General features: G+C 32.7%; 1 protein-coding gene and 1 pseudogene across 1 annotated transcript in view; one reads left to right on the top strand and one right to left on the bottom strand.

Moving 5' to 3' along the window:
* Nucleotides 1–11,729: 11,729 nt before the first annotated feature.
* LOC112507700 lies at nt 11,730–14,410 on the top strand (annotated as a pseudogene).
* A 132-nt stretch (nt 14,411–14,542) lies between these two features.
* The window catches only part of LOC112507126 (metal tolerance protein B), a 3,143-nt gene continuing 1,502 nt past the window's right edge, over nt 14,543–16,183 (bottom strand). The window contains exon 2 of the mRNA XM_025111562.1: nt 14,543–15,731. Within this exon, the coding sequence (XP_024967330.1) occupies nt 14,586–15,731 (1,146 nt within the window). The 3' untranslated portion in view covers nt 14,543–14,585. The remainder of the gene's footprint in view (nt 15,732–16,183) is intronic.

Raw genomic sequence — 16,183 nt, 5'->3', positions numbered from 1 at the left:
GTGTATATATATTAATTTTAATTTATATATATATATATATGATATCATTAAAAGAAAATAGTCATATTAAAATTTTAAAAAACTTTTATCCACTTTACTTCAACAACCCAAATAAGGCTCACGAAAAAGTCTAATTTATTTGTCTAATTGTGAAATCGTGATTTTAGTTGTATGATGTTTGAAGTTCTGTTTAGTTTTAAATTGTAATATAATACATTGTTTGTAATTGGTTCGATTATGTTTGAGACATTTAAACTTGCATCTTTAAAAAAATTGTAATTTACTTTTAGTTGTGAAAATTAACATATTGTAATTTTTTTAGATTTGTTTCGGTTTTTCGGTTTTGGGTTTGGTTATAACCAACGGTGAACGAGAAAAAGAGGTTTTTTACCTTAATGGGTTCCCCAACGGGATCGGGGAAACCGCGGGGACCCGAACGGGATCCCCGATAAGATCCCCGACGGGGATCGGGGAGGTCACGGGGACGGTTTTAGTTATCAGTTTCGGGGACGGGGATACCAATAATGGGCCCGAACCTGACCCGTTACAATTCTTAGTTTTAAACGAGATCGAGCAGAGCAAATCGAGATACAACATCGATGAATTTGGATGCGGGCTAAGGAATTTGTCGGATTGGAATTTGAAGTCCGTGGTATATGCGGTGGAATTGTGAAATCAATAACTTAAGGAATTTGTTGGAATTGGAAGGATTTCTTCATATCTATTATGTGAAGCAAACATGATATTTAAAATTTGATCAAAGATTTGGACATTTTAATTTCTTCCAATTTCATCAAATTCCATGAACGAAACACCTCCTAAGAGATTGATTTGACATGTTAAGTTAACTCATCATATCTTATTGCATTAAATTAGCATTTTTACCAAAAACACCCTTATCCTACGATTTCTAAACGCACATCTCATTGAAAAAATAGTTCACCAACATGTATAAATTAAAAATTGTAATCAAACAATAATACTTTATTGTCTTAAATATATTTTAAGTTATTGAATATCGTGTAATAAACTCCTTGAATTCAAATTATTTTCATTTTAAATGGAGTAAATTATGTTTTTCTTCCCTATGGTTTGTTAAAAGTTGCGGATTCCGTCCCTGTGGTTTCGAAATTTATGTTTCAGTCTCTATGGTTTGTATTTTCTTTCTACTTTCGTTTATGAGGCCAAAACATTACTTTTAAGTATAGAAGACTAAAATATAAATGAATTGTAAACTATAAAAACGAAAAAAACAATAAATTTAAAATCATAAAGACAAAAAAGGTAATGAGTTATAAATCATAGGGACGAAAATAATAATTTCAAAACCATAAAGATGAAAATTGAAATTCTCAACAAACCCCAGGGACTAAAAACATAATTTACTTTTTTAGATATTTATAGACAGTTTCTTTTCCATTCAACAATTGTATATACATATTGTTCTGATTATTTATTCAGAACAAAAATCAAACAACCACTTATATATATAAATTATAAAACAATGAACATTAATATACCTTAATTAACATGAAAGACAATTCAATAAACGTAGAACATTAACATGTATTTAGCAATAAAAGAAATGAGCCTTAACATTAATTAACATGAAAACCAATAAACGTTAACACGTTAACTTGATAGCAGGGTCGACCCTTGTGCTGGGCCAAATGGGCAGTCGCCCAGGGTAGCAGAAGCCCAAGGGCATCAAAAGCCCATCCCTCTTATACATGTTACTGTGTTAGTAGGCTTTGTTTTCTCTTTTTTTTCTAAAAAAAATTACCGCTCTTGCTCTCGATCAATCTGCGACCTCTCGCTCTCGACTCTCGAACCTCACTCCAGCAGACACCATCTGCTATCGGCCTTTTCTCTCTCTCTCTCTCTCTCTCTCTCTCTCTCTCTCCGCCCCTCAGCATCTGCTTCTCGGTGTCACAGTTTGTGACGCTCTCGCTCTCGATTTTTCCCCTTCACGACCTTGGTTCTGCTTCTGCCATTTCACTCTAAGCAAGGCCTTCACGCACCAAATGTTGCTTCCAAATATTTTCTTTCTTATTATATTCAGGTTATTTTTCTTATTTGCCTATTTGGTTATTAGGTTAGTTGCTATTCGATAATTTGCTGATTATTATCGTTTGTTGTTCAATTATTTATGATATTAATTATTATTAAGCCTCCAAACTAGGTGGAAAGGATCTTTCTCGATCATTTGTACTTTCCCTAAATAAGCAAAAAAGTAGAAGAAGCAAATAAAGTATGAAAAGTTGCATGTTACGGCAATTTGAAGTTAATGGTGTGCAATGAAATCAAGAATATAAATCAACGATCATGTAAGTTTCTAATCCATGGTTCAATAGTAAATTATGTTTCTAATAAAGTAAGTTTCTAATCCAACCCTCACAGAAATTATCCTTCTTGCCTACTAAATGGAATGTTAATAGATCTTCAAGTCTTCTGCTATTCTTACTTTTAGTAGGCAATCACTGATTCTGTTGGGGCAGGGGAACATGTCAGATATGAAGATCAGGCCCTGAAGTAGAGTTTTCATAATTTACACGATGATGTTTCCACTCTGATTGTCGTTGAGGTTAATCAATGGACGATTGGTTGTTCCATCAAATAGGTTGATCCACATATAGAAAACGCAAAGGCTTTCATCACAAAATAAGATTTCATTAGAAACATCAAATTGGCATTAACACAAGTTTTGTAGAAGTAATTTTGTTTTGAAAATCCACTTTGTTGTAGTAAGTAAAATGTTATAATCCTTCAACGATTTCTATTTATCGAGGCATACCTATATAGGAGACGGCTGCTGATTAGCTTGCAAGTTTTGAGCATATATGATAGTATCTAAACGAACCAATGTGTTCTTTGTTTTTTGGAGGTAAGGGCATATTTTTTACTATTCGCCCAGGGTATCCAAAAACATTGGACCGGCCCTGCATGATAGTTTCGATGTTAAGGTACGTTAATATACCTAGATTGAATCACCAAAAGACCAGATTGCCCCTCCCTTCAAAAACACCTCACATGATTTGCATTGCCTGATAAAGATGGTATGGACTCGATCAACTGTTGTGAGAGGATTTTCATAGTAAAAAAGTTCTCACTAGAACTCAACCCTCAAACTATATATATATATATATATATAGAGAGAGAGAGAGAGAGAGAGAGAGAGAGAGAGAGAGAAAGTTGGGATCATATGTAAGACAAGATTGTTTTCGTGAAACACGTAAGACAAGTTTTTAAACTTGAAGCTTCATAGCAAAAGATTGTGAAGGTAACCTTCATAGTGTTTTTGTTGTAAATGTTCGGATTTTTTTACCTTCACAACATTTTGTTGTGAAGTTTCAAGTGTAAAAAACTTGTTTCAAGTGACTCAAAAAAACAGTCTTGTTTCACATGAACCCAATCATATATATATATATATATATATATATATATATATATATATATATAGGAGCAATCAAATGAAAATCACCCTCATTTGTACAAACCATACAAACCACCATCATACGTCGATTTCATTGTTTAATCTTATGAAAAATTTTCATGAAATTGTTTAATCTTGTGAAATTGTTTCATATAAAACTTTTTTTTGATAAATTTGTTTCATATATGGTTATGAAATTGTTTCATATAATATTTAATGAAATTTTAATGAAACTGTTTCATGTATTTCTCTAAAATTAGAATAATGAAGATGATAATATCCATGATTAACACCCTACACAATAAAAATGGTTAATCAACCCCTCATAATTACAAAAAAATGAACAAGATGAAAATTTTGATTAGTTGAATGTGGTTTTCACGGTTTATACAAATTATGTGGTTTTTATTTGAACGCTCCCATATATATATATATATATATATATATATATTTTGTCAATAGTGGACATATACATCTACATTAGATATTGACTTATTGAGTATATGACAATCAACTTCATTTACTTGCACTTAATTATTGGGGAAGGGCGTAAATGCCCAAGTGTACACATGTAATATCGGTGGGGCAGTGTTTATTTTTGCATTAGGCGTTTGTACCAAGTGCATATGTACATGTACATGTACATTATCGTCTACTTTTATATAAAATTTAAAATATGATTATGAAAATTCTTATATAAACGCTAGAAAACCTTTATATACTTATTTTTAATATTTTATCCTTTTAATTTCCTCTTTTTCAATACTCGTAATATTATCTCTTAGAAAACATAGATTGTGTTCACTGAGACGGTTTTTTTTTATTTTTTATTTATAATTATGAATGATATAATATTTATTATATATGACACATTTTTCATCGTTTGTAAGGTTTGAACCTGACTTTTTAAGAGATCTTATTCTGACCGGTAATTGTGATACTATTAGATAAATGGTATGAATGAATATTGTCAAGATAAGCTATTAATTATTCTTATACCAAGATCATAAGTTTATTTATGTCCTCTAAGTAGATAAGTAAATCACATGTCACGATAAAATAAAAAGATCTTTTGATGGTGTCTCAAAAGCCTCTATCCAGGGGTCACGGACCGACCATAGAACCCTGTTCAATAAGTGGAACGCATTAGCTATCTTTTTATATATATGGTCGAGAAAATCATATTATATTTTTTGTTGTTTCAAATTTCTTTTTCAAGTTGTTAAAAATGCCTTTCGAAGATAAAATACTATTTTCCGTCATATTTCATGTTAAAAAATTAATGATACTAAAACCAGTAAGTACGCACAACGATGCATTAGCTCATTACCATACAAATGTATCAAACCACAAAAATTCGTATAGTTTTACAGTCATATTGTTAGTGTTCATAAGATCGATTCAATCCAATTGGTCCGGCAAGATGAAACGATCATTACGTGACAGTTTCTCTAAGCCAAACTTTTGTCACTTACTAAGCGTCCCAATTTGGTGTCATCGACTCATTCAATACGTTATTATGTGATTTCCTTTCAAATATGCTTCCTTAACTAATACGTGTTCTTTTCTCTTATTCGCGAAATCCATATACAATATTTTAATCAAAACCAAAATTTCAATACAAATTTTAATTTTCTCTGAAATTTCATTTATTTATGCACATCAGTAAGATCTCACATTGGTTAGAAAGGAGAACAAAAATTGCATTATAAGGGACTAGATATCTCCTCTATAAAACGCATAGTAAAATCGTAAGTCTAATATATATTATATTATAAAACATTTGACAAAAACTCTTAAAAACCGTTTTTTTATGCATGAAGTACTGTTTATTGATGCATATTACTTAAAATTCAAGATTACAAGTAATTTTGCGTAAGTACAACTTCTTAAAGCTTCATTTTAAATTCGTGTAACTAACTGCAAATAAACATAATCAAATATATGATAAACATTCATTTTAAATATATAAAATCCAAACTATAATTAAGATAATCAAACAGAATGTTTAATTATTATTTTTATAAAAATATATATTATTAAACCAAAAATAAATTACTTTGTTATTAAATCTAAATTAAATTATGATAAAAAATTGAATTAAAGAAATTATACCAAAAAAACGAAGTCTATTAAATAGTTAATTTGATGCAAATATCGTTTTTTTTTCAAATTTTTATGTTATCTTCAAATTTATATTTCATTAAAAAATAAAAACATTACCGCTTTCTCAAAACCACATAAAATCGTATTATATCGATAAAGACAAATAATAAAAACTAAACATTAAAATGAAGATTTATCTCGCTGCATTGCGCGAGTACCCTTCTAGTTATAATTAAAGCGGACAATATATGCTACGATTAGTCTGAGATGTTGCAGATGATATCAGATGCAGAAACCAGATTTTGTGTCAACGAGGATGCGGGGCCCCCAAGGGGGTGGACTGTAAGATGCTACATCAATTAGGGAGGGAACAAATGTTGCCTTATACGGAACACAAATACATCCTCTATCAGACACGTTTTAAAACCGGGAATCTAAATATGAATAAAATAGTTAACTTATGATGTTACAGTATCATAAATAATGTTTTATAGACTAATTCCATTTATATTTTATTTAGATTATGGAGTTATTTATTTCAACACCAAACTTAATATGACTTTTTCTTACCCTAACAACGTCATCACCACCAACCCCATGCGACATATAACGTTACGTTTTAAAATGGTAATAGATGTTAGAAAAAATTTAAGGATCACAGTATATCTGAGAGTCGTGTAAACACTTTCAGATCGAAATATTTCGATGGTGCTATCGAAATCTTCAATCGGATAAAACTCAGAAAAAAAATGAAAACAGAGAATGTGTTTTTGTTATATATGAACAGCACCCAAATTACAGCATATATCTGATCAATAAAACTGTAGTTCGGTTATAATTGCCAAAGCAGTTATCAACCACCAAACAGTTCAATAAAACCTCCATCGATCAGCAGCTAAGTCAATCTATTACACTTAAATAACATTGGTGACAAAATCACCAACAATAGATAGGAAAAATAGACAGTCAATGACGTAGCGAAAAATGGGACTAATCGTTACAATCATTTTTTTTTTAATTATAATATTTTTTTATATGGGTTGGATTGACTGGTTTAGACGATATCAGACAATTCGATCTAATTGGCCAGTGCAGTTAAAAAAAGCTAAACATGTACAACCTAATCAGTATGTGTTAAGTTGGGTTGCAGGACGCTCGTTCAGTCAGTTTTTGCAAGTAGAAAGTTTTTCGGTATGAAAGATACATTCGCTATACTTTGATGTGTGTTCTGATATATTAGAAAAATACAAGGGACATCAAACGAAAAAGTTAAAATATTCATTCAAAATCAACCAAAAAACTGAAAAATTGCTCGAAACAGCGGAATTAAGCTAAAAACACATTGGACTACCTTGTGACCCTTTTTTCTACCTTAAGAGTGCACCCGTTCGACAAAAATCATGAATCTGCCACTGTTGGATTTTGTTGGGCTAGGTGGGTTTAACATCATGATGGAATATGTGAAGTTGGAACCAGAAAGAATGTATAATAAATGAATCAACAATAATAATCAACCAAGTTTTAGAAATTCTGGCTTTGAGTTTAAGGAACCGTTTACCAAACACTGACTCGGGTAAGTGAACACCTAGTCACATTATCTTATTTGATGAATATGGTAACGATTAAGAATCTTATCCGGTAAGGGCAAGATAAGGACCAAGAGTCTTACCCGGTAAGTGAAGACGACGACTCTTACCATGGTAAGTACTTACCAGATAAATTATTGCATACGATACTATTTTGATGGACTAAAATCCTACCCGGTAACTAAATGATAATGTTAAACTTTACCGGTAAGCACTTACAAGGTAAGTGTTTAGTAAACAGCCCCTAAGTTGAATAAAATACATTAATCAACAACTATGGCTTTAAGTTTAATAAAAAGTGTTAGTTTTATCTAGTAAACAGTAATTAACTGGCTTTAGTAAAACTTACAAAAGTAAGAAACATTGAATGTTACGAGATCAAATAAATCGGGTTTTGTTGAGTATAAATGGGTATGTCGAATTCCGATCAAATACATCTGGTTTGTAGTTTGATTCAAAACGTTGTTTCTATATATATATATATATATATATATATATATATATATATATATATATATATCTGATGCAGCTTCAAGGTCATAATTAATGAGTTAGATAAATTCATTTAAGTAGTATCAGGATAATAAATTGTATTTCCACTGGTCATGACTATGCGTAATCATGTACCCTTGTATATACAATTTATATGTATAAGTTTCAAAACCGAGAACATTCATAAAATGCCAAATGGAAAATACGCATTTAAAAGAAAGCAAATTCATTTAAAATATCGAAAATATCATATACCACATATAACCTCGTTCATTATTATTCATACATATTTTTTTTAAGACGGTTATAATTGATATTTTATACATAAGAAATCATTGTAGCTGATAAATATCACGGGCCCATAACCATGGGTTCCAATGCACGAGATCTTGTAGCACTTACCAATGAGGCCCTATCGATTAGTATTACACAGAAGAAATCAATTATAGGTAAAGGATTTAATCCTTTTAATAAAATAAAGTTTTTGATCGGAATATCAAACAACTTTTTATAGTTATAAGATATAATCAACTATTTCTTATCATTACATAACTCAAAACTTGAGTAAAAACTCTAATCTTAGTGAATATATGTGTTATTTTTAATGATAGATGATTGTTTTGATGAAATAGATTATAATAAAAAAATTAGTTTAAGGGGTTGTTTGGGATTGCTTATAAAAGCTGTTTTTTAACTTTTTTCAGTCTGACACTGGTGATAAGCTGTTTTCTATTGTTTGGATAAGAAAAAAAACCTGCTTATACCGGTGCCAAACCGGTAATAAGCTGTTTTTGAAAAGTTAATCATTTCTTACTTATGAAAAACTGCTTATTATCAGTTTACAATTTTAACCCTGTTTTATTCAACTTTGGTTTGATACTACATAAGTTAATAAACATTTTTACAAAAAAAAACATAAGTTGTTTTAAATAAACAATCCCAAACACTCCTAAATGTGGTTTGAGTTTGACTTTTTAAGGGTCAAAAGTGTCTGAAGGTCTCAGGTTCAAATTAAAGGAGAAATAAAAATTCTCTTGTGATTACGGGGGGTTCAAATGCGGTGACTCCAGACTACACGCAAAACAGATGGTCATTTTGGGATTAGTCGGCTTGCATAACGGATTAGATATCCAAATTAATAAAAAAATAGTTATTTGAATAAAATAATACGTCACCACATTTGACAAGCCATAAAGGAAAAGAAACCAAACCATCTTTACTATTCCATCCCTTTATATATACCAATAATTGCATGACCAAAATACACAATTATATTATAAATATGAAAATAGAAGGTTTAATTTTTTATTATTTTGTACCTATTTTGATTAGTAGCATGACGATATTGAAACATCTGATGACATTAAGGGGCTGTTTGGCAGTTGCTGAATGATTTAGTGCAGAATAGCTAAGATGTCAGAATGGTTAAGAGGGTCCGAATAGTTAAGTGCTGAATGAAATAATGTTGTTTGGTAACTGTTATCTGAATGACAATAAATTACCATTTTAACCCTTGTATGTTAAAACCAAAATCTCCAAACAAAGAAGGGGCATAACAGGAACACTGGAAAGAGCAATCAACAWGGGCAATTCCAAAATTGATTAAATCCAAAATTGTTCCAGGGAAGCACGATTCCAACACCAGCTCCAATAATGACAAGATCATAATCAAAACCCTTAGATGGAGTCCCGTTCCTGGGAGTAGTTGTGCTGCTGAAGAAGAGGTCAGGGGCGGTGGAGGTTGCTCCACCATCGGATCTGCCGGTGATCGGAGAAGCCCAAGAAAGTGAAAAAAAGAATGAAGATTTCATTTCGAGATACAAGTGAAGGGCTTAGGTTTTACAGGAGGGAGGGATATATATATATATATATATATACACATATATATATATATACCCAAGAAAGTGAAAAAAAGAATGAAGATTTCATTTCGAGATACAAGTGAAGGGCTTAGGTTTTACACCAAGGGTCTGTTTGTTTTTTCAAAATTATCTCTTAATACCTCTGAAGTTTGATTTGTTCAGACGTTTGGATATTAAGAGTGTTTGTTTTTAAGTGGTAAACGTATCTCTTAATCCTAACCCGCCCTCTGTCAAATGGTTCATATTTTGGGGGTTGGAAGACATTTGTTAGCAAAAACTATTTATCATTTATACTTTTGTAAAAAACAATTTATCTTTTTATATTTTTTTTGCACTAGTTTGACCGATTCAGATTTCAGACTTCAGACGTAAAAACAAACAATCTTACTGATCTAGATTTCAGACTTCAAGACCATCTCTTATAAATCATAAGTGAAATCAAACTTCAGACTTCAACACCTTTTAAAAAACAAACATCACCTAGATAAAAAAAAAAAACTAATTGACCGTTTATCGAATGCTTACTGGGTAAACGTTTACCATAAGAATCTTACCCTCGCTTACCTTGTTGGACAACTTTATCGGCCATCAAAATGAATTATTTTTAAGCGTCTTTTATCCAATAAGCGCTAATCATGATAAGAATCTTCTCCTTCACTTGTCACGGGTAAGAACCTTGGTTATTGTATGCCTCTTATCGGGTAAGATTCTCGGTAATTACCATGATCATCATTCATCAAGTAAGGTAATCGACGCTTAATAAATACTTATTTGGTGAACAGTTAATGAACGGGCCTTGAGACAAACTTTACTTAATTCTTATTAATTTTGCCCTTTCAAAAATAAAACAAATATATAAAAAATACTACATTCATTGTAGAAAAAAAAAAACACAAACCATTGGTTGCATTAATTTATAACTTGTGGATATTATAAACAAAATTATAGAAAAGAGGGTGAGCATGTACAAAATAAGCTTTTTTGAGCTTGATATAGTGTTTGTTTTTGGACTTTGTGAGTGCCAAAGAAAACTATTAGGGCATGACAATGGGGCGGGGATGAGGCGGGTTTTGTAATTCCCGGTCCTAGCTCCGGTCTCCGGCGGGTACGGGGATTATTATACCGTCCCCGATCAAATCTCTAGCCATCCCCATTCAATCCCCGGTCAAACCCTGTAAATAGTATCTTTTATTTTTATTCTATCTGGGATCCCCGGCCCCGTCCCCGGTTTGAGTAACATCCCCCGTCCTGATTTGTGTCTACCGAGGATTCCCGGCCCTGGGACCCGTTTTAGTGAGGAATCCCCGTTCCTGTTCAGATCGGTGAAGCGGGTTCCCCACGGATCGGGGCAACTCACCATCCCTAGTAACTATGGGCATGTGTTGGATTCATCTCCTTACATGATCCAATAATTTTAGTAATAGGTGTTGAAAATAAATCATATTTTGAATAATTAATTTTTTAATTTAAACAAATTAAATTATAAAATAATATTTTATTTATCATTATATATATATATATATATATATATATATTGTTTTTTACTTTTTATAGAAAAAAGAGAAAAGAATAGGGAAAAAAATTACTAAAATAATCATTGATTTGACGGAGTTAGCGAGGACGTTTATCACGAAAATCATGACTAAAACAAATTGAATACTGCAAAGAACAAATCCACAATAAATATACCATATGAAGGACTTGAAAAGATATCAAAAGAAGCATAGGGACGAAATTCATTTGAATAACTTGATCAGGCGATTTAAATTTGAGAACCTGAAGCCCCCTAAATAGAACTCTGGCTACTCGTGTCTCTCGTAGATGACAATTATACTAAAATTATTTGATGACATTAAAATCACTATCAATTATTATTTAATTTGGTAATTATAAATATATATGAAGGGGATAACATTTATATGTGGCTGGACTAGCATAGTTTTGATAGACTTGCTATTGACTGTCGGCCGTTTCCAACCCCATTTTTCGAAATTTTTGCAAACTGGTTCATCCACATTTCTGATTTCTTCCCGATCTATTCACTATGGTAAGATTTTTTATACCCCGAATGTTATGCATGTTCCATTACTAGTTACAGCCAGTTTGATTTAACTTGTGGATTTTGTTCGAAATCGAATAAGAATAGTGGTTTGTTTTGGATCTGGCTAGATATATGTCTCCATACTGATCTAAAAGTATTTTGAATTTGTATGTGTGTTTTTAGGTTTGTGAGGGAAGGATATATGACGAATGGCTACTAAGGTAGATCACGACTATGGTTATTTACTCAAGATTGTGTTGATTGGGGACTTTAATGTGGGGAAAACCAACATTTTGTCTAGGTTTACGAGGAATGAGTTCTTTTTGGAGTCCAAACCACCATTGGCGTTGAATTTGCTACAAGAAGTCTCCAGGTTTTAATTTCTTCATTTTCTATTGATTTTGCTTTGGGCATAAACACATTGTGATCTTGTTTCGGGCTTGTGTTCTTCTGTAGCAGATCTATTTGTTCCTTCAATTGTCTTCGCTGATTATTATCTTCCAATGTCACGCATTTGAAGTTTAAGTTGCTATTATTGAATATATGTTGATAATGTTAGATATGCAATCACAAACACAATCATGATGAAAAAATAGAACATGGTATCGACGTGGTGAATCCACAGTCAATTCTAGGCGTTGATTATGTGATTCTTGAACCCTATTGAAGTTTTTTTGAAGAAAAAATGCACTTAGTGTTAATAACCGACTTATTAGTATTCTTGTAAAAGTTGGTTCTATGAAATAATCAACAGGTTTCAATTCGAATCAGATTTTTTTCCAGCAGCTAATATGGTAAGCAGCCTATTGCATATGTTCCCTGGAGTTGTAAGAGTAGAGTGAAGAAATTTTCAACATTAGTTCTTTAGGCTACCATTGGCAAAGTACTTGGAATGAAGTATTGTTAGAATTGGGACTTGGAGATGGAACACAAGAAAGTTGTTTGGTAAGATCCCATCAGCTGTATCTACATTGGCAACCCTTTGAATTCTAATTCATCATGCAGTTAGAATGGATAATAATACAATTAAGAATCGTAGAAAATAAGAGGAAAAAAAAAATCAAACATGGCATATGTGGTTTAGTAGTCCATGATCTTTTGATAAGATTTTAAAATGGTACATTCAACAGAGAAGGACTACACCTATTATAAGAAGAAAACTCTATAGTAAATAGATAAGAGAAGGATCATCCTACCTGCTGCAACTGTTCTATAGCAACATTTGGGCAAAGTTGTACGCCAACTAAAGTTGAAATCATGCTCCGTATTCAGTAGCTGTTCATTTTTTGAGTGTTGACCTCATACAATTAGGGTTGTTTACCAAGTGCTTACTAGCAAGAGTCACTACCCACTCTTACCTTATTGGTTAACATTCTTGGCCATCATAATGGATTGTCGATAAGAGCTTTTTACCCGATAAGCGCTTACTGGGTAAAAGTCTTTTCCCTCACTTACCGGGTAAGATTTTTTCAATCCTTCTTATGCCTCTTATCAAGTAGGATTGTCGATCCTTGTCGTAATCACTCGATAAGGTAAGTGACAACCAGCAAACGTTTGGTAAACGGCTTCTTAGTTTATTAGGCTAGCAAATATAAAATTCAAAATAGTTTGTGTCACTTCACAAATTTCCAGCAACAACTCGAATCATACATGTAGTTGTTCAATATCAATATGAACAGTTTGTGCATAGCCGTTTTTCCCACTTGTTTTGGCTTTATTGTCATTGTCTCTATGATGTTTGCTAATAACATATGCTAATATGGTACTCCCACTTTCTCATGTATGTTTACTGTTTGGCTAGGCCCATAAATCTTTTTGACTATTTGCAAACGTAAAAAAAAAGTCACAACAAGAATAAGAAAATCTTGTCAACACAAGCTAACATAGATAACTAAATATTTTCTGAAGAGTCAGGAGACCGCAATCAAGAAGGTGAAACTTTTGTGGCCCGTCATTGGCGTGTGGCTGATTTTCTCTAGGAAAATTACAAATATAGGGTTCGATAGGATATCTATAGTGCATTTGGTACACTAACGAGTCGGGTGAGAGTGAGCTTATTTTAGTGAGACAAAATAATACAATTTTTGTGCCAATGAGCTTCTGTTTTTCCCATTCAAATGTTGCGGCAAACGTGTAATAACAAGATTTTGTATTGTTTTGTCTCGCCTACCAAACACACCCTAAGTAATCTGAGTTAAGTTCCAACATTTACACAAACCTGTGGGATCATTTGAAACAGAAAGGTTTTGCAATTCTTATAGGGGATAATGAGTATGATGGTTGTGCTATTAGTATTTGACCCTTTGAATTTATGTCATGATGTATGCATGATACTTACAGCTGATAAAAGTGGACTGAATGCAACACAATACCATTTCAATGTAATGTTATGAACTGATGCATCTTCTAAGTAACATTTCGCCAATGAGTTGAATGCAGGTTGAGGAAAAAACAATAAAGGCTCAAATTTGGGACACTGCAGGGCAGGAGAGATACCGATGCTTATTATCGAGGTGCAGTTGGTGCCCTTCTTGTGTACGGCATAACCAAAAGACCAACCTTTGATCACGTCCAGATATGGGTGCTTCAGCTGAGATACCATGCCGACTACAACATTGTTGTCATGATGACTGGAAACAAGTCCGATCTTAGCCATCTCAGAGTAGTGGTTGAAGAAGATGCCAGTCTTTGGCTGAAAAAGAAGGGCTTTCGTTTCTTGAAACATCAGCACTCGAATCACATAACATCGAGAAAACATTTCAAACTGTTTTGACGGAGATTTATCATATCATTAGCAAGAAAGCATTGGCAGCAGAAGAACCATGGGAAGGAAACCACCATTACTGTTGATAATACATCTGTGAACACAAAGTGTTGTTGTTCAACTTGAGTTGAAAGAAGGATTTGATAACGATTCACTCATGTTTAGGTATTGTTCGATTCCTGCATTCTTTATTTTAAGCTTCTTTATTAAAAACAGAGAGATTCAATACTTCGATTAAGAAGATTTAGAGCAAAGTTCTTGCTACAAATACTGCAATAAGTTTCCATTCCACCATCAATATTCAATCTTGTTCAATCTGCACTGTTATATGATGGATTCCATATGAACCTTTACATAAATTTTTAACTTTGTGAAGTATTTCATTCGAGTCTACACTTGGCTCAATTATTATATGACAAGCCAACACAATTTTCCCTTGTGTTATTGCCCATACATGCAGATCATGAACATCATGCACTCCCTTGATGCTATTTAGATCGGTTTTCAAGCAAACAACATCGATTTCGCTTGGTGTACTCTCCATCACTATAGAAAATATGTTTCTTAACATCTGTAGAGTTGTAGCTAGAGCTAGAACAGAGAATATCAGAGTACAAACCAAATCGACCATCAACCATTCGGGTTTCACCCATATCACCAATCCAGCGATCATCACCCCGACTGATTGAATCATATCTGCCATTACATGCAAGTAGGCGCCTTGAATGTTTATGTTCATTGTCCTACTCTTGGCCTTAGAAGTTATAACAACCAAACTTCTACCCTCTTCTTCATTTATATCATCATGATGAGGTTTCTCATGGCATGTATCATGAGAATGCCCATGTCCATGCTCATGACTATGACTATGACTATGACTATGACCATGACCAAGCCATATGACCATGATGAAGTTGATTACAAAACCAAATGCTGCAATGGCAAACATTAGTCCACCATTCACTTGTGAATGTTTATGGAGGAGTCTTTCAATTGCTTCAAAGATCAAGTACCCAGAGATCATCCATACTAATTGTAAAGATAAAAAGGCCCCCAAAACTTCTACTCGACCGAATCCAAAAGATTGATGTGGAGTCGCATTCCAACCTGAAGCCCAGATAGTGAACAGAGAGATCGAGAATCCACCAATGTCAGTGAGTAAATGGGCTGCATCAGCAAGAACTGCTAGACTATTGGCTTTTAAACCGCCAACGATTTCCACTGCCATAACAATTAGATAAAAGATCACGAGTCCACAGAGCTTGGCTGTAGATTTTGACCGTTGTTCGATATCCATAACACTTTGTTCTTGCTTGGAGAAAGAACAACAATGGTCGCATGGCAGCTTAGATGCAACATTTGTTCCTCCAGAGGATTTTGGCATCTCCAGCTCCAGGAGATGGTGCTCTGCTCCAGAAATCGGAACTTGGTGATCTTGATGTTCCATCTGCATCAGTAAATTATGGTGGTTATTATAACGTTTTTAAACTCAAGACAAGATTTTTCTTATGGAGTGTGTGATTTAAAATTGTTTATGTTGGATATGAAGCTTGATATGGAGCATAAGAAGATGGTTACGGTAGTTAGGCCATTGAACTGAATTTTACTTGTTATTCGTGATATCTCCTAGACGATTCTCTTATTATTATTTCAATGTGCTGCCAAAGTTTAAAGGCGTGCATAATCATCTAATCACCAATTATCAATTAAAAATAATTGGATGTACAATTGCAAAAAAAAAAAAAAAAATCAACATCTAACTTGTATAAGTAGGTTTTGGATTACAAAATATAATAAAAACCGATTGATCCAATATAATGACTTTTATTTACTCATCTTGCTACCATACAACTAATATATATATATATATATATATATATATATATATATATATATATA

Source organism: Cynara cardunculus (assembly GCF_001531365.2).
Source record: "Cynara cardunculus var. scolymus isolate 2C chromosome LG 2, CcrdV1, whole genome shotgun sequence".
Classification (NCBI taxonomy): Eukaryota; Viridiplantae; Streptophyta; class Magnoliopsida; order Asterales; family Asteraceae; genus Cynara; species Cynara cardunculus.
The sequence above is the reverse complement of the archived record's forward strand: the minus strand, read 5'-3'. Positions and strand labels throughout refer to the sequence as shown.